Below are 26317 nucleotides of genomic sequence, written 5' to 3' on the forward strand. Positions count from 1 at the left end.
TGTGAAAGCAGGTAAAACGCACCTTTTTGTCAGATAGCTCACTTTCACCTTTTCTCTTTGCCAATAATACCAGCTGCCACATACGTCTAGCATTGTTAAAATCTCTTACGTTGGCTAACAAAGTCTTTGTTTTGAAAAGGTTTCTTTTTTATAAACATCAGAGATTTTTAAGTGGAGAATAATTCATTTGGGAAATGAATGGAGAATTGTATAAAGCACTTCTCTGGCTCTACACAGCAGGCTCACAACCAATTGTCATCCTTATTGATAAGCATTACCAATGTAATATGTTTCAGCATACCAACAGCTTTATGGTTGAATTTCTAATATGCAAAAAAAATTGAAAAAACCCATTATTGACTGTATACAACCATGCATAAGATGTAGTTATTTTAAGTACAGTTTTGCTCAAGTTTGCATACCCTTGGAGAATTGGTAATATATGTACTATTTGTAAAGAAAACATGAGGGAGCAGGCAAAACATGTCTTTTATTTTTTATGGGACTCACATTCAAGGTCATAACCAAATGGCACATTCATAAAACAAAACATGGCAACAAAGAAAAAAAATTACTGACCCCTGGACAATTGTCTGCATACCCTTAGTTCATTGATGCCCCCTTTAGCATCAATGACAGTGTGCAGTCTTTTGTAATAGTTGTATATGAGGCCCCTGAATTCTTGCATGTGGTATAGCTGCCCATTTGTCTTGGCAAAATGCCTCCAGGTCAGGCAAAGTCTTTGGTAATATTGCATGAACTGCACATTTGATATCTCCCCAGAGTGGCTCGATGATATTAAGGTCAGGAGTCTGTGATGGCCACTCCAGAACCTTCACCTTTTTCTGCTGTAACCAGTGGAGGGTCAACTTGGCCTTGTGCTTAGGGTCATTGTCATGCTGGAAAGTCCAAGAGCGTCCCATGCGCAGCTTTCATGCAGAAGAATGCAAATTGTCTGCCAGTATTTTCTGATAACATGCTGCATTCATCTTGCCTTTAATTTTCACAAGATTCCCTGTGCCTTTAGAGCTCACAACCCCCCAAAACATCAGTGAGCCACCATAATGCTTCACAGTGGATATTTTATTCTGTTCACTATAGGCCTTGTTGACCCCTCTCCAAACATAGCGCTTATTGTTTGACCATAAAGCTCTATTTTGGTCTTGTCCCTCCAAATTAGTGTGCCAGAAGCTGTGAGGTGTGTCAAGGGGTTGTCGGACATCTTGACCATGGAGCTCATTTTTGTTAAAGTATCATTGAATTGTGTTCTTTGAAACAACCACACTGTCTTTTTCCAGAGCAGTGTATTTCTCTTGAGGTTACCTGTTGGTTTTTCTTTGTATCCCGAACAATTTTTCTGTCGGTTTTGGCTGAAATCTTTCTTTGTGTACCTGACTCTGGCTTGGTATCGAGATCCCTGACTTTTCCACTTCTTAATAAGTGATTAAACAGTACTGACTGGCATTTGCAAGGCTTTGGATATCTTTTTATATCCTTTTCCATCTTTATAAAATTCCATTACCTTGTTACGCAGGTCATTTGACTGTTCTTTTCTGCTCCCCATGGCTCAGTATCTAGCCTGCTCAGTGCATCCACGTGAGAGCTAACAAACTGATTATTTATACATAGACACTAATTGCAATTGAAAAAGCCACATTTCTGTTATCATTATGATTTAATAAGGAGCCAAACAAATTTGATAATAAATGGCTTCATGTGATCACTATACTTAAATAAAATACTTTTTATTTTTTGCATGATCAGTCATATGTTCAAAGTCAATGCCAAAATGTCACAATTTCTGCCAGGGTATGCAAACTTATGAGCACAGCTGTAACTTGCCAAAATAAATTCCAAAATAGATGTCAGTAATTTGAATCAATATAGCGTCTATTGTTAATAGCTAGCAAGCGTAGCACAACACTTAACAAAAATACACACCGGTAATGTTATGAAAATGTTTCTTACTTAATCAGAACATTTCAACAATGACAGAGGAACTACAAGATTCTACTCAAAGAACATTACATCTTCAAACCGAATGTGTTGTTGTAGATATGCTGTAAATTGCTCCAATCTTCAGCTGCAAAATCTGACTCCCAGCAAATGTTAGGGTGTGTACTAAGAAAACACTCCCACCCTTTCACCAGGAACTAGCACCTGTTCCTATAAGGGACAGGTAGAGAGGATTATCCCTACAGGTGCCATGGTTTGCGCCTGATTGCTCATTACTCATGTGCCAGGCGGGGCTGCTGCTGGGTCTTACGCACCGCTCCGTATGCGACAATTTCCAATTGAATTATCAGTATGTAACAATTGAATGTTCATTTAAGGGGGCATTTCACCAAAGCACAACTACTTAATGTAGTAATTTCTAAGTTAGATGCATTTGTGGCATAAAAACACAAGATCTGAAGACAATCTTGAACAAGCTATTTTGAATTTCATGGTAGAAGCTACCTTCTCAGTATAGTTCCACAGTATACTTCCAATTCCACAAAGGCAATTCCACACAGGCATAGCTTCCAAGTATTACAATTAGCTTTCTGTTTTGATAAAAGTGTGCGGGCAAACCGCATGCTTTCTATCAGTTAGAGGAAATCAAAACACTACGAACTCCTAATTGTAAACAATGTTGCAGCTTGTTTGATGCCGATTTACTGTTTTTCTGGTCCAAACAGAATTGAAACTTACCTTTTTTCCCATCCATCCATCCATCTTCTCCCGCTTATCCGGGGCCGGGTCGCGGGGGCAGCAGTCTAAGCAGGGATGCCCAGACTTCCCTCTCCCCAGACACTTCCTCTAGCTCTTCCGGGGGGACACCGAGGCGTTCCCAGGCCAGCCGGGAGACATAGTCCCTCCAGCGTGTCCTAGGTCTTCCCCGGGGTCTCCTCCCGGTGGGACGGGACCGGAACACCTTCCCAGGAAGGCGTTCCGGAGGCATCCGAAAAAGATGCCCAAGCCACCTCAGCTGACCCCTCTCGATGTGGAGGAGCAGTGGCTCTACTCTGAGCTCCTCCCGGGTGACCGAGCTTCTCACCCTATCTCTAAGGGATCGCCCAGCCACCCTGCGGAGAAAGCTCATTTCGGCCGCCTGTATCCGGGATCTTGTCCTTTCGGTCATGACCCAAAGCTCATGACCATAGGTGAGAGTAGGAACGTAGATTGACTGGTAAATCGAGAGCTTCGCCTTGCGGCTCAGCTCTTTCTTCACCACGACAGACCGATACATCGACTGCATTACTGCAGAAGCTGCACCGATCCGTCTGTCAATCTCCCGTTCCATCCTTCCCTCACTCGTGAACAAGACCCCTAGATACTTAAACTCCTCCACTTGAGGCAGGCACTCTCCACCAACCTGAAGTGGGCAAGCCACCCTTTTCCGACTGAGGACCATGGCCTCGGATTTGGAGGTACTGATTTTCATCCCCACCGCTTCACACTCGGCTGCAAACCGTCCCAGTGCATGCTGAAGGTCCTGGTTAGAAGGGGCCAACACGACAACATCATCTGCAAAGAGCAGAGACGAAATCGTGTGGTCCCCAAACCTGACACCCTCCGGCCCCTGGCTGCGCCTAGAAATTCTGTCCATAAAAATTACAAACAGAACCGGTGACAAAGGGCAGCCCTGCCGGAGTCCAACATGCACTGGGAACAAGTCTGACTTACTGCCGGCAATGCGGACCAAGCTCCTGCTTCGGTTGTATAGGGACCTGACAGCCCTTAGCAAAGGACCCAGGACCCCATATTCCCCAAGCACCCTCCACAAGATGCCGCGAGGGACACAGTCGAATGCCTTCTCCAAATCCACAAAACACATGTGGATTGGTTGGGCAAACTCCCATGAACCCTCCAACACCCCGTAGAGGGTATAGAGCTGGTCCAGTGTTCCACGGCCCGGACGAAAACCACACTGTTCCTCCTGAATCCGAGGTTCTACTATCGGCCGTATTCTCCTCTCCAGAACCCTGGCATAGACTTTCCCGGGCAGGCTGAGAAGTGTGATCCCCCTGTAGTTGGAACACACCCTCCGGTCCCCCTTCTTAAAAAGAGGGACCACCACCCCGGTCTGCCATCCCAGAGGCACTGTCCCCGACCGCCACGCGATGTTGCACAGGCGTGTCAACCAAGACAGCCCCACAACATCCAGAGACTTGAGGTACTCAGGGCGGATCTCATCCACCCCCGGTGCCTTGCCACCGAGGAGTTTCTTGACCACCTCTGTGACTTCAGCCCGGGTGATGGACGAGTTCACCTCTGAGCCCTCATCCTCTGCTTCCTCAATGGAAGACATGTCAGCGGGATTGAGGAGATCCTCGAAGTACTCCTTCCACCGCCCGACGACATCCTCAGTTGAGGTCAACAGCTGCCCACCTCTACTGTAAACAGCGTTGGTAGGGCACTGTTTCCCTCTCCTGAGGCGCCGGATGGTTTGCCAGAATCTCTTCGAGGCCAGCCGAAAGTCCTTCTCCATGGCCTCACCGAACTCCTCCCAGGCCCGAGTTTTTGCCTCCACAACCACCCGGGCTGCAGCCCGCTTGGCCTGTCGGTACCCGTCAGCTGCCTCAGGAGTCCCACAAGCCAACCAGGCCTGATAGGACTCCTTCTTCAGCTTGACGGCATCCCTTACTTCCGGTGTCCACCACCGGGTTCGGGGATTGCCGCCTCGACAGGCACCGGAGACCTTACGGCCACAGCTCCGAGCGGCCGCTTCGACAATGGCGGTGGAGAACATGGTCCACTCGGACTCAATATCTCCAACCTCCCTCGGGATCCAGTCGAAGCTCTGCCGGAGGTGGGAGTTAAAGATCTCTCTGACAGGAGACTCGGCCAGACGTTCCCAGCAGACCCTTACAGTACGCTTGGGCCTGCCGAGTCTGTCCAGCTTCCTCCCCCGCCATCGGATCCAACTCACCACCAGGTGGTGATCAGTTGACAGCTCCGCCCCTCTCTTCACCCGAGTGTCCAAGACATACGGCCGCAGGTCAGATGAGACGACAACGAAGTCGATCATCGACCTGCGGCCTAGGGTGTCCTGGTGCCACGTGCACTGATGGACACCCTTATGTTTGAACATGGTGTTCGTTATGGACAAACTGTGACTAGCACAGAAGTCCAATAACTGAACACCACTCGGGTTCAGATCAGGGGGGCCGTTCCTCCCAATCACGCCCCTCCAGGTGTCACTGTCGTTGCCCACGTGGGCGTTGAAGTCCCCCAGTAGAACAATAGAGTCCCCAGTCGGAGCACTTTCCAGCACCCCTCCCAGAGACTCCAAGAAGGTCGGGTACTCTGCACTGCCGTTAGGCCCGTAGGCACAAACAACAGTGAGAGACCTATCCCCGACCCGTAGGCGCAGGGAAACGACCCTCTCGTTCACCGGGGTAAACTCCAACACATGGCGGCAGAGCTGGGGAGCTATGAGCAAACCCACACCAGCCCGCCGCCTCTCACCATGGGCAACTCCAGAGTGGTGAAGAGTCCATCCTCTCTCAAGGAGTGTGGTTCCAGAGCCCAAGCCGTGCGTAGAGGTGATCCCGACTACCTCTAATCGGAACCTCTCAACCTCACGCACTAACTCAGGCTCCTTCCCCGCCAGCGAGGTGACATTCCACGTCCCTAGAGCCAGTTTCCGTGTCCAGAGATCGGGTTGTCTAGGCCCCTGCCTTTGACTGCCGCCCGATCCTCTTTGCACCGGCCCCTTATGGTCCCTCCTGTGGGTGGTGAGCCCACGGGAGGGCGGCCCCACGTCACCCGTTCGGGCTGAGCCCGGCCGGGCCCCATGGGGGAAGGCCCGGCCACCAGGCGCTCGCATTCGAGCCCCAACCCCGGGCCTGGCTCCGGGGTGGGGCCCCGGCTGCGCCATACCGGGCGACGTCACGGTACTCAAAATTGAATTCTTCATTAAGGGGTTTTGAACTGCCACCTTAACGTGGTGGAGGGGTTTGAGTACCCGAGTGACCCTAGGAGCTATGTTGTCTGGGGCTATATGCCCCTGGTAGGGTCTCCCAAGGCAAACAGGTCTTAGGCGACGGGTCAGACTAAGAGCGGTTCAAAACCTTTTTTCCCATTAATTTAAATATACTAGGAACAAATTCTTATTTACAGCAATAATATGGGAGCAGTTAGGTTTAACTTTGTTGTGGTGCTGGGAATAACTTAATTACAAAGGACAGAACATCAGGGTTTTTCTTCATGTTGATTCAGATATTAGAACCAGCAACCTTTCGTTTACTAGCCCAACTCTACTGAACACTATGTTCAACCCTTCACCTAAGCAAGCAACTGATATGCATTTCAAATACTGGGCATCAGTGAATAGAGCTGAATCTGATTACTAGGTAACTGTAAAGATTGTTTGAAATGTCAATGCATTTACCACACATGAGAATGTACAGCATTATTCACAAGTAAAATGTGTATATTATTTTTTTCACCAATTACAGGTGTAAATGTTGTAATGGGTGGGTTATTTAAATAATTTACCTACTGAGAAAAGGCTCCACTGTTGGTTGTTGAGTTAGATTTTATACATTGTGTGTTGCAGGTGCGTACCTTTTATACAGAGGTACTAAATGAGGATGAACGCCAGAGGCTCTGTCAGAACATGGCTGGTGCCCTGAAGGGAGCCCAAGTATTCATCCAGAAACGCTGGGTTAGTTGTCTTCCTTAACAACATCATCAGATGTTCAATCTTAATGTTTTTTGGTTTTCTAGATTTTTGTTTTAGGTTCAGTCACTCACGGTTGAAGAGTACCTAGAGTACCTATGATAAAAATTACAGACTTCTACATGCTTTGTAAGTGGGAAATCACGCAAAATCGGCAGTGTATCAAATACTTGTTCTCCCCACTGTTTATAGCTGTCATATTTTTTTCCTCAGTAACTGGAAGGTCATTTTTGCTATGTGATATATAATGTATTTATTTCACTGCTGTGACTATTGAGATTGGTCAGCGTTATTGTGATTTATTAACCTTTATTGGCCAAGTTAATATAAGCAGTTTTTATACAGCCGTAGACACAATATACTGTCTGTTATAGAAATTGTCTTAAGGCCAATGCTTCTGACACTGGATGAGGAGCAAGAGAGCGAACAACAAAGATACATCTGAATGTCTGGCCTGCTTTTTGTATGTGCTGCTTTTTACCTGTTTTACCCGGTTTTCTGACTTAATCTGCCAAAAGCACACATCACTTGACATTGGTACCCATGCAGCCGCTAATGGCATCAATGGATGAATGGGCGATATTCTCAGTTAAAACATCCAAGCTTTTAGTTGAATATTAATTAACTTACAAATGATTTCCTTGACCATTCCACAAATCCATTAGGGAATTATTGAAACATATTGCAAACAATATAGGTACAATTGTGATATAATTGAACAAATGTATCACACGTTACTGTATCACACAAATGTATCACACGTTACATAATGCAAACGATATCATCAGCAAATCAACAAATGTATTACATGTTATCTTACTGTTTTTCTTTAGGAGAGAAACAAAATATCAAGCATCTTATGAATTGTCTATGGATTTGTGCTGCTTATTTTGCTGAAGATTAAATTTTTTATGTAATTCTTCAAATGTATTACCCTGAATAATTATTCTCGAAACGAAAATACTAATAATATTCTTGACCTTTCAACAAATAAATTATTGAAACATAAGTACAAAAGGTATCGTCAACAATTCCACAAAAAAATCATTAGAGGGGCAACAAAATATCCAAAATCCTATCCTCTATGAATTTTCGCTGAAACATTGTATTTCGTTATGTTGGCAACTATAAATATTTTTTGTAATTGTTTTCATGCATAGGATTAATGGACACGAATATGGCTATTTGTGTTATTCATCCTTTGCATTTCATCATGTGTTTCAAGTTTCTGTGGTATATTCCTATATACGGCTGCTGATGCGTTCATCCTCTGATCTTTGGTAATTGGTTGATTTAATGTTACTTATTTTACCTTCTACATCATCAAAATAACATTTGAATTAAAGCACAATTCGAAAGGATTACTCTGTGGTTAAGATAAGTGGTGTGGGCTACTTTTGATCAATCGTGTGTGTGTGTGTGTGTGTGTGTGTGTGTGTGTGTGTGTGTGTGTGTGTGTGTGTGTGTGTGTGTGTGTGTGTGTGTGTGTGTGTGTGTGTGTGTGTGTGTGTGTGTGTATTTTTTTTTTAAATCGTATTCTAATCAGACCTTCAATACAGCCACATTCTTGTTCTTCAAATTTATTAGACGTTTTATACAAAATTCTGTAATTCATTCTTTGTTTATAGTTTACTGTATTTGCTATATTGTTTGATAACGACACAGTAGAGGAACTGATGCTGTGGCTGTCTGATGATTTTGCGGAGGAGAATGTGTATGCTAATAGGGATGATTCGTATGCTAATGATGCCAAACGCTGTTGGCTCTGGGGGTCTGAAAAGCCGGGTGGTTCTAGTTTTAAATAGTTTATCAAATGGTAGGCGTAGAGCCAGTCAAGTTAAAAATACTGCAGGAGTCTACAACCTGTTTTGCAATAAAAACTACAACCATGTTTCCAAAAAAGTGTTGATGCAGTGTAAAATGTTACAAAAAACAGAATGCACTGATGTGCAAATAATTTAAACCCTATATAGTATAATAAAGAGTACAAAGAAAACATATCAAATGTTGAAACTAAGAAATGTTATTGTTTCTTGAAAAATATATGCCCACTTTGAATTTGATGCCAGTGACACTTTTCAAAAAGCTGGGACAGGGGCAACAAAAGACTGGAAAAATTTTGTAATGCATCCCAGAGAGGATGAGTTTTTCTGAAGTTAAGTTAAAATGAGGTAGGGTTCACCACTCTGTGAAAGACTGTAAAGGCTAATAGTGAATATTAGAATAACATTTCTCAACGTAAAATTGCAAAGAGTTGAATCACAGTATAAGGAAATGTTGAGAATCTGTGAATCTATCTAGAACATCCTCATTTTGTCTTCAACGGCTGAACTAGTAGACGCTGTTCATGTTGAATCACAAAAGTGGCCTTTATTGGAGTGTTTGCCATGAAAGCATGTCGGGGAGTCTGAGACCAAGTGGAAAAAGATTCTGGGGTCTGGTAAAAACAATATACACTGCTCTAAAAAATGAAGGGAACACTTAATCATCACGGTAACACCAAGTCAGTTAAACTTAAGGGATCTCAAGCTATCCATTTAGGAAGCACAAGTGATTGTGAATCACTGTCACCTGTTTTGGTGCAAATTAAAGTGACAACAGGTGCACTTAGAGAGGCAACAGCAAGAACCCCCCCCCCCCCCCCCCCCCCCCCCCCCCCAATAAAATATTGGAGGGTCGCACAGACAACGTGCTAGCCAACAGTACCCTGACTGCTGTTAGGTACCGGGATGTAGTACTCATCTGACCTTACGCTGATGCAATGGGCCCTGGGTTCCTCTTTGTGCAGGACAAAGCCCGGGCCTCAAGTGGTCAGAGTGTGTAGGCAGTTCCTGGATGACGAATGCATTGCTATTGACTAGCCCTTATGTTCCCCAGACCTGAATCCAATTGAGGATCTCTGGGAGGTTATGTATTGGTGCTTCTGACGCCACCAAGTAGCACCACAGACAGTTACAGGAGCTCACTGATCCCCTGATCCAGGTCAGGGAGGAGATCCTGCAGGACACCATCCGCTGTCTCATCAGGAACATGCCCAGATGTTGTCGGTAGTGCATATAGGCACGTGGGGGCCATACATACTACTGGGTCACATTGAGTTGCCGTGATGACACAAGTTGGAACAGCCTCTGATTTCAATTGTTTACTTAAATTTTTAGTGTGAGTTTAAATACAGCCCTCAATCAGTCTGTGATTTGTTTCCATTGACCGTTATGTCATTTTGTTCTCAACGAATTACACAATGTACAGTAAAGAGTTTGATCTTTAATATATTTCCTTCATCGAGACCCAATTTGTGATTTAAGTGTTCCCCTAATTTCTTGAGCAGTGTAGTTTTTGTCCTTAATGCTAAGTGTTATGTTTGGCGCTAGCAGTTGAGCAGTTTTGCACAGAATTTCTAAAATTGCAATGCCCAGATGTGCAAAGCTGGTAGAGACTTCCAAATAGACTCATGGCTGTAATCTTTGCCAAAGGAGCATATACCCAATATTAACTAGAAGGGTTGAATCAATTGTTTTTGGTTTTGTATTCATAATTGATTTAGAACAGTTTCCAGATTTAATTTTTCACTTTGACTTTTAAAAGCTTTTGTGTGGTTCAGTGGAAAATACTCCTGATTTAAATTAATTTTGATGTTGTAACATTGTGGGTAGGTTTGAAAGGGTGAATTCATTTGAGAGCCACTGTACATTTGAGAGCCACTGTACACAGTTCTGCTCTTCATTCTCTAATCTCCCACCCTGGTTGTCTAGGTTCAGAACTTGATGGCTGTGCATCCAGACTATGGGAACCGAGTCCTGGCACTACTCGATAGCTCTGAGCCCAAGAAGGTAAGCCCTTTTTTTAACGGCCAGAAGCTTATGTAAATGAAGTGATTCACTTTTCGAAGTTGAGATAAAATTGCGAAACCTATTGGATGTTCTAGTTTGCTTGTTGCATGTGCATATGGAAATAATTACAAATTTGGGGAGAATATAAGTAGATCAAAGTATAGTCAAATCATTTAAATGAGCATTTATGAGGATATTATAATTCCTTCATGAAAATCTAAATTTCACATGTAGTGCAGACACACTACGGTCAGGGTTATTATTATTATTTATTTTTTTGGAAGTCATCTCACAAATGTCCTTCTTTGTCTCCTACCCTCCACCACTCTTTCAGGACGCTGTGAGAGTGTACACCCCTGGAGATGCTTCTGCCATTTCTGCCTCCTCCAAGATGTGATGCCTTCACTCCCTCCTGAAGAAAGTTCCTCTGGTTGCATTTGCCACCCGCTGTAATCAGGGTTACAAGATCAGAATACTAACCGTCCCAAAATGTGTGTATATATAGTTAATGAGCAAATAATCATGATATGTTTTTCCATAATTTCTCAGACTGCTTACTGCACCGAATGCTAAATATGCCTAATTTCAGTTCTTACATCTGGTTGCCTGTCCACTTTGCCAAAATTCACACAGAAATGAATGTAGTTGGATCTCAGCCTTATGGAAGAAAATAAAGCATATGCCTAAACTACATTTAAAATAATGTACAAAACATAATGTGAAAAGCCTGTTTTCAGGCTTTAACTACAACCCGGCTTCTTAAAAAGTTGTGACACTGTGAAATATGTAAAGAAAAACAGAATGCGTTGATCTGCAAATCATTTAAACCATATATTCAATAGTAAATAGTACAAAGACAACACCAAATGTTGAAACAGAAATGTTATTGTTTCTTGAAAAATATATGCCCACTTTGAATTTGATGCCAGCAACACTTCAAAAAAGCTTTGACAGAGGTAACAAAAGATTGAAAAGGTTGTGTAATACAAAAAAGTACCTGTTGGAACATCTCACAACTAATTAGGTTAGTAGGTAACAGGTCTATAACGTGATTGGGTATAAAAAGAGTCTTTCAGAAATTATGATGGGGAGGGGTTCACAATTTAAGAATAGTGCAACAATTTAAGAATATTTCTCAATGTAAAATTGCAAGACTTTGGGTATCTCATCTATGGTACATACTACGATTTAAAAAAATCCAGAGAAATGTCTGTATGCAAGGGACAAGGCTGAAAACCAAAATTGGATGGCTGTGATTCTTGGGCCCTCAGGCACTGCATTAATAACAGGGATGGTTCTGTAGTGGAAATCACTGCATGGGCTCAGGAACACTTCTGAAAACAATTGTCTGTGAGCACAGTATGTCGCTGCATCCACAAATGCAAGTTCAAACTTTACCATGCAATGAAGGAACCATAAATAAGTTCCAGACACGCTGCCGTCTTCTCTGGGCCCGAGCCCTTTTAAGATGGACTGAGAAAAACTGTTGTGTGGTCTGACGAATCAAAATGAATCAAAAAATCAATTACGCCGCATCTTCCGGGCTAAAAATGAGGGACCCATCTGGCTTCTTATCCACCTGACAGTTCAAAAGCCAGCATCTGTGATGGTATGGGGGTGCATTAGTGCACAGGGCATGGGTGACTTGAACATCTGTGTAGTCTCCATTAATGCTGAACAATATATACACATTTTGGAGCAGCCTATTCTGCCATCCTGTCCATGTCTTCTTCAGGGAAGGCCTTTTAATTTGAGGACGAAAATGCCAAACCACATTTTGCATGTGTTAAAACAGCATGGCCCGTAGTAAGAGTCTGGGTGCCAAACTGTCTTGCCTGCAGACCAGACCTGTCACCCATTGAAAACATTTGGCACATTATGAAATGAGAAATACGACAAAGGAGACTCTGAACTTGTGCGCCGCTGAAATCCTGTATGAAGCAAGAATAGACCAATTTGGAGTGGACGTCACGGTTACGTCACTGAAGCTTGGTGGTGTCAGAAAACTGCGGGAACAAGTGTAGGGAAACTGGCAAGATCCTCGGTCTAATGGAAAACAATATTTTTGTGCAGTTGGATGTTAGAATAGGAATGCAAAAACAAATTGCCTTCATTCATAAAATACCATTGTCGAAGCCACCCTTTGAAGCTAAATGCACACGTTTATGGTTGCAAGCCATTAAACAAACAGACTGGACTGATGAAATCATCCGGAATGCTCGTTTCTGCAGTGCTCATTTCATATCAGGCAAGATTTTGTCTACTGTTTATCACATACAGGCAAAATCAATGATGTAGTTACTATTTTGTTGTTATTATTATATCTGCAATAACCACAAAGCTGGCTTTCTCAGTAGACCATTTCACAATGGTAAACACCATTGACCAATGTTAGCAACATCAGCTAGCGTGTAAGCTGAATCAGCTGAATACTTAGACAGTTTAGCTCACTCAGTATTTATGCAAGCCTTTAATGAATGAATGGGATATACAGTTATATTATATGTGATATGACATTTACTTTACTAAATAACTGGAGAAGGTGTCCGGATGATCCACATTTCTATATTTTGTAAAGAGGTTACTGTCGCTCTCTGCCACCAGTTCGGCTCCACCCACAAAATGTCATTGTTTACTAACACAAAAAGGGTTTATGGGATTACATTTCACTTCCAAAGCTACAGCAATTTTTCTCCTCAGTTCCTAAAAGCTTAGAGTATTGTAAGAGGTGATGCTACACAATGGTAATGCCACTGTCCCAACTTTTTTTGAAACGTGTTGCAGGCATCATATTCAAAATGGGCATGTTTTTTTCAAAAAGAATACACTTTTTGAAGAATAAAAAGTTTCCAAAAAGTTTCATAATTTGATATGTTGTCTTTGTACAACATCAGAATTAATGCAACATCATTGCATTCTGTTTTTATTTTAATTTTATTCAGTCACATATTTGAAAACGGGGTTGTGCATTGGGACATTTTTTCAAAGCATTTGTTAAATTCAGAAGATGATTAATAATGAATCAGTTGAAACTTTTCTCTTCTAAAGAGCCTCCTTACTTTGTTGCAACTTATCCCTTTTAATGTTTATGTAGCATTACCACTAAAATCGCTTCTGAAAAGTGTTAAACATGAAATTATGCTTTTAACTAAAGAATTGTTCAATTTTTTGATCTTTTGTATATGTACGCTAATAAATTAAAAAATAAATTAATGCTCTGTGTGGGTTCTAGTGTGTCTGGTTTAAAGCAAGGCTATCTGAACTTGTCTAGTTTTCTGAACCTTTTTCATAGGAGAATAAGATTCTATAAACCTTTTTGCCATAATAAAAAAGAAACATTGGCCATTGTTCTTATCCAGGATCAGATTGATCTAGGAGCTATGTTATCCAAAGAGGATCTGATGTCTCTCATCTCTCATGTTCATCCGCTTATTAGGTATCGGGTCGCGGGGGCAGCAGCTCCAGCAGGGGACCCCAAACTTCCCTTTCCCGAGCCACATTTGCTAGCTCTGACTGGGGGATCCCGAGGCGTTCCGAGGCCAGTGTCGAAATATAATCTCTCCACCTAGTCCTGGGCCTACCCCGAGGTTTTCTCCCAACTGGACGTGCCTGGAACACCTCCCTAGGGAGACGTCCTGGGGGCATCCTTACCAGATGCCCGAACCACCTCAACTGGCTCCTTTCGATGCAAAGGAGTAGCGGCTCTACTCCGAGTTCCTCACGGATGGCTGAGCTTCTCAACCTATCCCTAAGGGAGAAGCCAGCCACTCTCCTGAGAGAACCCATTTCAGCCGCTGGTACTCGCGATCTTGTTCTTTCGGTCATGACCCAGCCTTCATGACCATAGGTGAGGGTAGGAAGGAAAATTGGCCGGTATATCGAGAGCTTTGCCTTCCGGCTCAGCTCTCTTTTCATCACAACGGTGCGGTAAAGCAAATGCAACGCTGCTCCGATTCTCTGGTCAATCTCCCGCTCCATTGTCCCCTTACTGGCGAACAAGACCCCGAGATACTTGAACTCCTTTACTTGGGGTAACGCCTCATTCCCTACCCGGAGTTGGCTCTCCATCGGTTTCCTGCAGAGAACCATGGCCTCAGATTTAGAGGTGCTAATCCTCATCCCAACCGCTTCGCACTCGGCTGCAAACCGGTCCAGTGAGTGCTGAAGGTCACAGACCAATGATGCCATCAGGACCACATCATCCGCTAAAAGCAGCGATGAGATCCCCAGCCCACCGAACTGCAACCCCTCCCCAACCCGAATACGCCTCGGTATCCTGTCCATAAGAGTTACAAACAGGATTGGTGACAAAGCGTAGCCCTGGCAGAGGCCAACCCCTATCTGGAATGAATCTGACTTCATGACTACCGAGAACCCGAACACAGCTCTCACTTTGAACGTACAGGGATTGTACCTCAGAAGGGACCTCCCCACCCCATACTCCCGCAGCACCTCCCACAGTATCTCTCGGGGGACCCGGTCATACGCCTTCTCCAGATCCACAAAACACATGTAGACTGGATGGGCATATTCCCAGGCCCCCTCCAGGATCCTTGCAAGAGTAAAGAGCTCGTTGGTTGTTCCGCGACCAGGACGGAATCCGCATTGTTCCTCTTCAATCTGAGGTTCGACTATCTGCCGAACCCTCCTTTCCAGTACCTTTGAGTAGTCATTCCCAGGGAGGCTGAGAAGTGTGATACCCCTGTAATTGGCACACACCCTATGGTCCCCCTTTTTGAACAGGGGAACCACCACCCCGGTCCGCCACTCCTTAGGCACTTTACCCGACTCCCACGCAATGTTGAAGAGGCGTGTCACCCAAGACATCCTCTCTACACTCAAAGCTTTCAACATTTCTGGACGGATCTCGTTAATCCCCGGAGCTTTGCCACTGTGGAGTTGTTTGACTACCTCAGTGACTTCTGCCATGGAGATTGACGATGCTTCCCCATCAGCCTCCAGCTCTGCCTCCACTATAGAGGGTGTGTTAGTGGGATTTAGGAGTTCCTCAAAGTGTTCCTTCCATCGCCCTATTACCTCCTCAGTTGAGGTCAACAGTGTCCCATCCTTACTGTACACAGCTTGGATAGTTCCCCGTTTTCCCCTCCTGAGGTGGCGTATCTGATGTGTCACAGTAAACATAGAGACAAACAGCTGGGAAAGTGTTAAAAGCCTCTATGGTACAGAGGACAGAGACGGCAAGCTAAAGTGTTTTAGAAAGAAAAGGGATATATTGTTTTATTGCTTTTTCATGCGGGTCCAAAAATGGAGATTAGAAAGAGAATGGGAACCTTTTGACTAGCCATCTCCCAACAGTCTTTTCACAGTATTTATTGTTAGTTTTATCATGTTTATTAACACATTGATAGACAAATAGGCCATCTTTCTAATTTTACAAAGTGATTGAAATGATTAAATTGTGTGTTTAAAGTAAATAACTTTAAGAAAAATGAGGAGAGAATTCTTCATCATTGCGGAAGTATCGCACTATACATGTGAATTCACTGCCAGGCAATGGGCTGGTGGTTTTTGCTGAAAGCAGTGCGCTGGATTGGTCCCATGTTGCAGCGACGTAATTTAATGGAGGCAGCGGCTCACCACTGGACCAACCAAGGTTATTTTGTTAACGTTTCTCTGCCAATGCTACTGTGGAGGTCTTACGCCACCAGCATGATACAAAGATGCATTGTGCCTATCCATACTAATTGCACAAAGCACATACAAATGTTGTCAGTCTTTATTTAAATCTGCATGTGTAAAGACTGGATTCATTTTTTTAAATCAACATACTTAAAAGTATTATTTGCCAACTGTCGTTAGTGTAGCTACTAAAACCCAACTTTGCTTTTGCTGTTATTTTGACATTCGTCCAGGTGGTGTGGGTTCATGTTTGCACTGCCCTCGAATGTGCGTCGTGCTCTGTGCTTGTACACATTTAAATTTTTAGTAATAGATGTTTGCTTGGGCCACGTTGCTGCTTAGCGAATACCCATTGAGTGTGCGTGCAAGAATAAGAAACAGGGTACATATTTTTGCAAAATACATGAGTAAGTATTTGCAATCATTTAACTTTGTCAAAAAATAACAGCTCATAGAAGCACAGTGTAGATCTCTAAACTTCCCACAATTGTCTTCTTGCAAGCTTGTTCTAAATGTAAGCTTGTTCTAAATGTACAAGCTTAGAAAATGTAATTACAGATGTGAGCATCAGACTTGCGACCATGGCTCAATATATCACCACAGGTTTTATATTCCATATAATATAGCCTAAATATATTTACCATAGTTTGCTTGATAATGTATTCGTATAATCTTTATTATTCATACAGTTGAATAAAGACATCGCCATTCAAAGAAACTATGGTTTGTTTTTTGTTGTTATACATTCAAATACTTAAACTGGGATACATTCAAACCTGCCAGAGAGATGTTTACAGTGTCTTTATTCCAAACTTTCATCCTGTCTACACACACTATACATAGGAGGTTTTATTAAGCCAGAGCTGGCCTTAGATTAAGGTCTAAATTCAATCAAATCAGTCACCCTTTTTCTAGGATCAAATTAACTCACGCCTGGTAATGTATAACAACATACAACTACTGTCAGTGCAAACCACCTCATATGAATACTTTTGTGTAGACACAGGATGAATGGCTGCCGCAGCCTATTTGGCTGCAGTCAGAGACCTTGTCTATGGCCATGTGTGTAGCTGAGTTAGCTAAACAAAGTAGCAGCCTCTCATTAGCCTGTAGCTGGCACCTCTCATGATGGCCCATCATGGGCAAGGGGCCATCAATCAAAATTCCACAGCCAGGATATACGGGTGTCAGATATACCTGGGTGCCAGTCCCGTGAAGAAAAGAGCTGGTTTCAAGGACATCAAAGCCTGCCTCTACAAGAAGGGAATAACATGTCAGCTCCTGCACCCTGCCCGACCCAAATTTTTGACACACTGGTCGAGGCTAAAGCATTCTACAACCAACACATCGGGTAAATTTGATAGAGGAAGCAGCCCAGCTGGCTGGCCATGGCTGGGGGAATATCTGGTTGGCTGCTAGCTGACAACGGACTGATTTTTATAGACATCCACTTTGATTTAGCTTTTTGCATGAAAGCAATGTTTTCACCAAAACAGCCCTCACCCATCGAGGCATGGACTCTACTAGACCTCTGAAGGTGTGCTGTTGTATCTGGCACCAAGACGTTAGCAGCAGATCCTTTAAGTCCTGTAAGTTGTATGGTGGGGCCTCCATGGATCAGACATTTGTCCAGCACATCCCACAGATGCTTGATTGGATTGAGATCTGGGGAATTTAGAGGCCAAATCAACTATTTGAACCCATTGTTGTGTTCTTCAAACGATTACTGAACCATTTTTACTTTGTGGCAGGACACATTATCCAGCTGAAAGAGGCCAATGCCATCAGGGAATACCGTTGCCATGAAAGGGTGCACATGGTCTGCAACAATGCTCAGGTAGGTGGTACGTGTCACAGTTACATCCACATGGCAGGACCCATGGTTTCTCAGCAGAACATTGCCCAAAGCATCAAACTGCCTCAGCCGGCTTGCCTTCTTCCCATAGTGAATCCTGGTGCTGTGTGTTCTCCAGGTAAGCGACGCACACGGACTCGGCCATCCAGGTGACGTAAAAGAAAATGATTCATCAGACCAGGCTATCACTTCCCATTGCTCCCTGGTCCAGTTCTGATGCTCACGTGCCCATTGTAGGTGCTTTCGGCAATGGACAGGGGTCAGCATGGGCACCCTGACCGGTCTGCGGCTACGCAGCCACATACGCAACAAACTGTGATACACTGTGTGTTCTGACACCTTTCTATCAGTACCAGCATTAACTTTTTCAGTAATTTGAGCTACATTAGCTCATCTGTTAGATCAGACCACACCTTTGCTCCCCATGTGCATCAATGAGCCTTGGCCGCCCATGACGCTGGTTCACCACTTTTCCTTCCTTTGACCACTTTTGATAGGTACTGACCACTAACGACCAGGAAAACCCCACAAGATCTGCAGATTTGGAGATGCTCTAGCATCACAATTTTTCCCTTGTCAAAGTCGCTCAGATCCTTACGCTTGCCCATTTATCTTGCATCAATTTTGAGGACAGAATGCTCACTTGCAGCCTAATATATATATACCCACTGACAGGTGCCTTGATAACAAGATTATCAGTGTTATTCACTTCACCTGTCAGTGGCCTGTTATGTCTTATCAGTGTATTTGGCTTTCGCCTCCACCCAGGTTCATAGCCTTTGGTGTATATTGGCATTCATGGTTGTGGGCTGTGTTCCCTGCTATAGTCTTTGTGGTTGCATCCCAGCTACTGAAAAGACTCAGTAGCTAGGATGCCAACAGGACAGATCTCAAATTTAGATGTTTTTTACAACAACAAAAAATGAGGAAACTGCAGTATACAGTATTTGCAAAGTAACACTTTCAATTTGTTCAGGCTCCACCAACAATCTCCACAGGCACGTAAAAACAAAATATCTAACAGTCCTGTTGCCACAGCTGAAAGTTACTGTTAGTGTATTACCTGATGCTAGCAAATGCCTCTACCACATGAGTCAGGGACCACCGCTACAACCTCTGCAACTACATCCAGTGCTGCAAGTGCATACAGTTACCAGACAATTTTTTTTTAAAAGGCCATTACCTCATCAAAGAAGTTGACCGATGAAGAAATGGTTGCCAGAGATTTCCAACCACATCATTGTTGAAGACAATTCAGAAACGACTGTCATGTTCTAAATCCAGCTTATGTTCTTCCAAGCAGGACAACCCTAAGACAATAGTTCCTCATCTGTTGAACCTTGAGACATGTTTATAGTTTGGCCGACGATTAGAATAAATGCCATGTTGAACTGGTTAATAATAATATTACTTAGTAAATATTTCCTTTAACCATTTTATATTATAAGTTAATGTGTGTTACAATGTTTTGTTGTGTTCCACTGTTCTACTGTTTTTTCACTATTAAAAATGTTTTAACACAATGAAGAGTTATTGCATTGTTAACAAGATTTTGCACTTGTTTTTTTTATTCATGGAACCTGCCAGTATTAAAAAGCATAAAATTAACACATATAAGTGTCACTCTCCACAGCTTTACTAAGGCCAGCACATGTTATTATGGCCGTTAGATAATTTGGTCTGATTAGAAAAATTTGCATAATCATATTTGCAATGAAGGGTGAATAAAAATATATATACTGAATGAAGAGCCGTTTTGAGAGCCAAAATGAATCATCTCTTAAATGAACTGCCATCACAAGCAACAAATCTAGCGACTTTTTGTGGTGTTATTGGAGACTTGTTCTTACTCTTCTCAACGAGCAGCGGGTGCCGCCGTGGGCCCCTCCCCCATCTGAAAGCACTCACAGGCGGCCCAGTCCTTGCACAGCAGTTCCTCCGAGCTGCAGTCAGAGCAGGAGATGTTAACTCCTCCGCGTCCAGACTGAAAATGAATCGCGCATGCGGGAAGCCCCCGCTGGCTTTTCCCGCCCATAATGTAAAATGTAAACGTTCTTTGTCAAAGACTCACAATGGAAAGAGTTGGAACGATCGGAAGTGGTACGATGCCACTGACTCAGTAGAAAACACTGCATGTTGTGCGATTCGAATTGCAATGTGTACCATTTGCTTAGTCTTTAGGCTTCTCGTAATGGTTTTCATCTGATCTAACAAACAGATCCCTGAACAAATTAATAAAAAGAAGCAACATACTTCACCGGTGTGTCCCTTGTGCCAGGCATGTTTCCTACATTTATTTAAGCACTTTATTATAGGCTATCAAATGTGATATGCTTATATAATACATTTTCTGAAATATGTACTATTACTGTTGTAGTTGGTGAATTATCAAAAAAATATATATTTGAAAATGTGTATTAAAAAAAAGGTTGGCATTCATCGTTCGCCACTACATCCGCACTGCTTCCACGCTTACAATTTGAGGCATGGGTAGAAGTGGTAGCAACGAGTGCATGTCGAAATTTCGTTGCACTTGTAGCAAACTTTCTATTAGAAATGTTTTTTAATATAATTTAACTACAACATTAATAGTACAGAATTCAGAAAATGTATTGAGCCACTCTAAATAGTGTAGTTTGTCAGGCTATAATAGTGTAATCTCCCTCAAGTAGTTTGATATTATATCAGATAAATACAGTTCTAAATAATCAAGATGTGTTGATAGTGTTGATATGCTCATTCAACAATGAGACCAATGTTGAGGAAAGTAATTTTGATCGTATTTTTGGGCTTGGACAAACTCTGTGGAAAGCGCAGGTCTGTGTGGGTTGGTTCAGAACATCACAGTTCTAGTTTTCACTTATTTTTTGCGACATTGTACCTTCACTTCAATGATCGCTTGTTCTGGGCTGCTTATGTACTCTGTGCACAATGCAAACTTATTCAAGCCTGGTTTGAGTTCTGTTAATGGAACAGCTTTAACCTTAAGTGGAAGTTGGCGTTCATTAAATGTGGGCTTTTTTCAATTAAGCACGGATTTCATTAGCGGCGTTGATGGAATATCCCCTTTGTCTTGCGGGATTCTTCATCCAGTTAGCATTTACAAGCGATACATAACATGTACAGCATTGTGACAGGGTACAACGGCGGACTCAAATGCACGACTCAGAGGGGTGTCACAAGTAACAGTCTTTATTGTTCCAAGAACAAAATGCAGGCAGAGTTACAAAAACGGCAGGCAAAAAATCGTAGTCGAGAACCGAAGCAAGAGGTCTAGTAACATGGGACAAACACTGGAGGAAAACGCTGGACAGAGTGACATAAGTACAACTACAATCTGGCACTGGGAAGTGGGACTGGTGAGTATTTATGAATGGGGAAGCTGAAAACAAACAGGTGAAACACATTAGGGGCGGGGAAAGTAATCAAACAGGCGGGAAAGCAAACGATGGGAGGAAGACGAGTGACCTGGGATAAGAGCGACTAATGATGTCAAAATAAAACAGGAAGTGCAAATGAACAAAACAACACACAATAAAAGCAGGAACATGACAGTACCCCTCCCTCTAGGGCCGAACACCGGACGGCCCAGGAACCTCAGGATGGAGCCTATAGAAATCCTGTATGAGACTGGGATCTAGGATGCTACTGGCCGAGACCCAGGACCTCTCCTCCGGACCGTATCCCTCCCAGTCCACCAGGAACTGACGTCCACGACCCCGTTTCCGAACTGCCAAGAGACGGCGGACAGTATACACGGGACCCCCGTCAACGCTCTCCTTGACGGGCTTGACCTTGCTCACGTGGAACGTGGGGTGAACCCTCATGGACCTGGGAAGCTTCAACGCAACAGCCACAGGATTAATAACTTTGGACACCGGGAAAGGACCCACAAAACGAGGAGCCAACTTATGGCACTCAGTGCGCTGTGGCAAGTCCTTGGTAGCCAGCCACACCCTCTGACCCACACGATAACGAGGAGCAGCGGACCTTCTCTCATGCGACGTTGACGCTCCTCAGGAGAAAGGCGAGCCCTACCCAATTGCATGGGCTCCTCAGTTGGCACCATCCCCGAATACGGTGTCAGAGGTCGGGAAGGCTCCGGTGTGGCAGAAGGAGAGTCATGAAGAGCTCTGGAAGTAGTCATCCCCAGACGGCGGAGGTCAGACGGAGCAGGTTGGGAGCGCTGAGCAGCTCTGGATGACCATGGCTCCCTCTGATGGTCGCTAGGAAAACGACCACCCCGAGATTCCTCTCTCTCCCTCTCCAGCAGTCGCTTGTCGATCTTTACGGCTAGTGCTATCAGCGAATCCAGATCAGCCGGTAAATTCAACGGAGCTAAATGGTCCTTCATTTTAGCCGATAATCCACACAAAAAGGCATCTGATAAGGCACAAGCGTTCCAGCCGCTCTCAGCAGCCAGGGTGCGAAACTCGATGGCGTAGTCCGAAACTCTCCGTCTGGCTTGCCGCAATCCCACCAAAGCACGGGCAGCCTCCCTACTGGGAGTAATATGCTGAAAGATCTGTGCGAAAGCCTTGGTAAAACCTGTGTAGGAGTCGCAAACGGCAGACCTCTGGCTCCATTCCGCTGCTGCCCAAGACTCGGATCTTCCAGACAGATGGGAAATGATAAACGCCACCTTGGCTCTATCAGAGGGGTAAGCTGCAGCCTGCAGCTCAAAGTGGAGTTCACACTGTGTAAGGAATGCCCTGCAGTCTCCGGAATCAGTGGAGGCAACAGGTTTAATGACGTTTGGTCTTTTAATGTGAGTCCCATAAAGGGATAAACTCTCCAATAGGTTTCAATGACACCAAACGTTTATGCCACTAAGTGTGCAAAGTACTACTCACCAAGTTGATTGACTCTCAGTCCATGATATCTTCCAAAAATCTAGTCCAAATTGGTCTCCTATGTTGCTTTTCCACTTAGGAGTAGCCATTTAAACTTTAAATGCGGAGTATAGTTTCGTGAGCAGCGATAGCTATGTGTCTTGCGCAATAGTCAAGTTTGATTGAAGATTGGTGTGTCCTTTGTGTGCGTCTGACGGTGATCGTTCAAAATGTGCTGGTGTGCTCCAAACCTAGCGAGTTTCAAATCCATTGGTCGTCATTTGAGGGAGTTACATGCTAACAAAGACATGCATAACCGGTGCCAGATTGCATGTCTTTGCTTACTTGGTGCGAAGCATATAGGCAACGCAGAAGGATAAACAATGTCTTGTTAAATGCTAGAGACTGTTCTTTTCAGGAATACCAATTATTTCGGTGTTAAAACCTAGGCAGGTTTGAATATCATGAATAGTTTTGCTCCGAGTTGGATTTTGTTGTACAACCCCATGGAGAACATGAATCGTTTTGGATTATAAAAACAGAATTTATCAAACAAAACAATGCTTGGCTAAATCTCTGGGACCATCAAGATAAGAAATCAGACGGCTCATTGTAAGTACACAGTTTACCATCAGACACCAAACTAGCGACCCTGGTGCCATTTGTGTGGATGTTTACTATACTCAAAAACTTGCATAGGAGTTAGTCGCTGTAATGGCTTCTTTAAATTGTGTAATGCAGTTAGATTCACGAGATTCTAAGCTTTCTGCACATATATAATATGCCTATAACAAAAAATATATATTTACAACACTTTGTGGCATAAACGTTTGGTGTCACGGCGGCAGGACGTCTCAGAGAATTAACAGGCAGCCAGCGTTAACTGCTCTGTAAGTAACGGTCTGTAATTTGAAGGGTTACCAAAACACCTACAGGCAGGCAAGCGGTTCCCACAAACTAATTGTAGGAAACATAACAAAAAATACAGTCAGTGGTCTGGTCAATTTGCAAAGGTGTATGTATGTTTTACTAGGGTTATTTATCTAGCTATATTGGGCATACTGTGCCCGGCATAGACATAATAAAGAGTAGACCCCGCATTGGCTGCTGGGCGCGAGAAATACGGCCGCCATCTTGGACCGGTCGTACTCCTAGTTGCGTAGCAGCAGAAGCAACGGCGCCAGAGCACTGTGCAGCATATTCCTGCTCAAATCGGCGGACCATCGAAAGCAGGGCTCGGTGGATTACTTTTCACAAGTAAGATTTAACAGTACCTTACTATTGGTTGTATTTTGTGACTAGAATATAACCAGAGAGTTGAGAAGGAGCAAGGTTCTTTGATATTACTGTACTGCACCAGCCGGTGTTCACCCAGCTATGAACTGAGACTTGATTAGTCATATTCTATAACACTGGCTTAGATTACAACTGACACAAGAATGCTATTGTAGAAATAAAACAAATATTACTGGTATAACATTGGCCAGCTAATTTTACACAAGTGGCACAGACTGTATCATATATAGTCGTATATATACATAAAAGACAGTATCATCAGTGTTGGGCAATACTAGCTTAGCTAGTAACTTAGTATTTTGGTGGAAGCTTCTCTATTTCCAGAGTCAAGGAACTTTTCAGTAGTAGTAACTCCTTTATTTACAAAGTTGCTTGGCCACACAAGCTACACTTTTCTTGTCATGTGAGATTAGCGCAACTTAAATTAGCTTCCTATGTAGTGAACTAGCCTACTGCTGTGCTTTTGTTATGCATTGTGTTCCTAAGATGCTCCTAACTGCTTCAGTTTTGTTTGTCTGAATTGTTTTGTATTCAGTGTTTTTCAGGTCCTAGATGCTTCTAAATGGTATATATTACACAACATCAACTTTATGCAGGTGTCAGAAAGATTGGTATGTATGTTGATGTGATGTTATCTTGTTGAAATGTTTTTCAATATGCAGTTTTGTTTCGGTTGGCATTATCTTGTATTCAGTGTGTTTTTCAGGTCCTAGATGTTTCTAAATGGTATGTATTACACAACATCAAGTACATGTAGGTGTCAAAAGGGTAGGTATTGCATGTGTTGTTTTCAAGTTATCCCAGTTCTGCAATTATATTGTTACAAGTTAATGTTCCTTTGTGTACAAGTATACTTTATAAGTTAAACAAGAAACTGATCCCATTCCTAAAAACATGGATGCAAACTAATTATCTATCTGCCCTGGTAGCTGTTTACCATTTTCATTCTCTGTGAGTTTGCACCCCTGTGATAGGCACTTTACTGCTTTGTATTAACAAAATCACATGGGGCTTTCTTTGGGTGTCTTTTCGCCATGATCAGAGTAATAAAACCTTTTTCTTTTGCAGGTACTTGTCGGTCATCGGGTCAATAACGACGTGTGATGCTGATGATTCCTGAACTGCTTGGAGCTCCTATTTAATTCAATCAGAGCATCAGGTAGAGTTGGTGTTCTTTTAATTACAATTAATTTGGAAAATATACCTAATGAATAGCTTTATGTCTTGTGAGTAATGTATGTATTGTGTGCCTGTTTTCCATACGAGGCGGCTGGAATAACAATAACAATCCAGTTCCAGGCCATCTTCCGCCGGCTGATGGTTCGGTGTGGTGTCTCACCTGGTGAGACAGGCAATGTGGCAGCCCAGGATAACACTGTCCCTGTCTGCAGTGGAGATGTCCTCTCCTGAAACTGCTGAAGAGCACCCATCTCCATTCGCCAACATTTGGCCCTTGTGTGTGACCACAGTTATCTCCCCACTCGGTTTGGTGGTCTGGTGGCAAATGCTCAGGTCTACATAGCAGGGTTTGTAGTCCGGCAGATTCTACGAAAACTGTCCTGTGATGTGTGCTGTGCGAGCTTGGTCAGAGATGCTGTACCATCTTCATTTGACAAGAGCTACCACCTTCTAACCCGGAAAAACGGCGGCCTAGTTTTTCCATCACAAGGCACAGTGATGATTTTATTCTTTTAATCTTTGTATATTAAGGTTGCTTTGTTCTTATTTTCTCTGTTTTGTAAAGTGTCTTTGAGCACTGTGTAAAGCGCCATATAAATATAATGTATTTTATAATTTTTATTATTTTAATAAGGTGTTGAGAGCTGCAGAGGGGGTGTAGATGTATTGATTGTATGAGTTAGTGAACTGTTGTAAGCTGTTGTAACCAATGTAGATGTATTGATTGTATAAGTTAGTGAACTGTTGTAAGCTGTTGTAACCAATGAAACAAAATATTAATTGTTTGTAATATGAGCTGAAACTGAAGGTGCAAGCAGGAGAATAGGAAACCCTGTTCAAGCGGTTGCCGGGGAGAGAAAGATTTAGTATGTCTGTCTTGTGAGAAACAGGTCACAGGTCAGAGACACACACACATAGTCGGACAGACAACACAGAAACCACAAGGGGGGCAAGGGGATACTTGCAGTTATCCTTATAAGGAATAGAACTGGGATTGGGCCAATGGCACACTTGC

General features: G+C 43.3%; 1 protein-coding gene and 1 long non-coding RNA gene across 3 annotated transcripts in view; both read left to right on the forward strand.

Annotated features, from left to right (window-relative positions):
- The window catches only part of LOC105026601 (catalase-like), a 28564-nt gene extending 17371 nt beyond the window's left edge, over window positions 1-11193 (forward strand). Inside the window, exons 9-11 of one of the 2 annotated variants that reach the window (XM_010898156.4) lie at window positions 6548-6655; window positions 10423-10500; window positions 10835-11193. In XM_010898156.4, coding sequence (XP_010896458.2) covers window positions 6548-6655; window positions 10423-10500; window positions 10835-10897 — 249 coding nt within the window. In that variant the 3' untranslated portion in view covers window positions 10898-11193. The remainder of the gene's footprint in view (window positions 1-6547; window positions 6656-10422; window positions 10501-10834) is intronic. The other variant, XM_020040351.2, reaches the window with a different exon arrangement.
- A 12849-nt stretch (window positions 11194-24042) lies between these two features.
- LOC109616905 lies at window positions 24043-25952 on the forward strand. Its single transcript, XR_002198206.3, has 3 exons — window positions 24043-24084; window positions 24659-25282; window positions 25390-25952. It is a non-coding gene; the product is annotated as an uncharacterized LOC109616905 (long non-coding RNA).
- Window positions 25953-26317: the final 365 nt, after the last annotated feature.

The sequence above is a fragment of the Esox lucius genome, chromosome 19 (assembly GCF_011004845.1).
Source record: "Esox lucius isolate fEsoLuc1 chromosome 19, fEsoLuc1.pri, whole genome shotgun sequence".
Classification (NCBI taxonomy): Eukaryota; Metazoa; Chordata; class Actinopteri; order Esociformes; family Esocidae; genus Esox; species Esox lucius.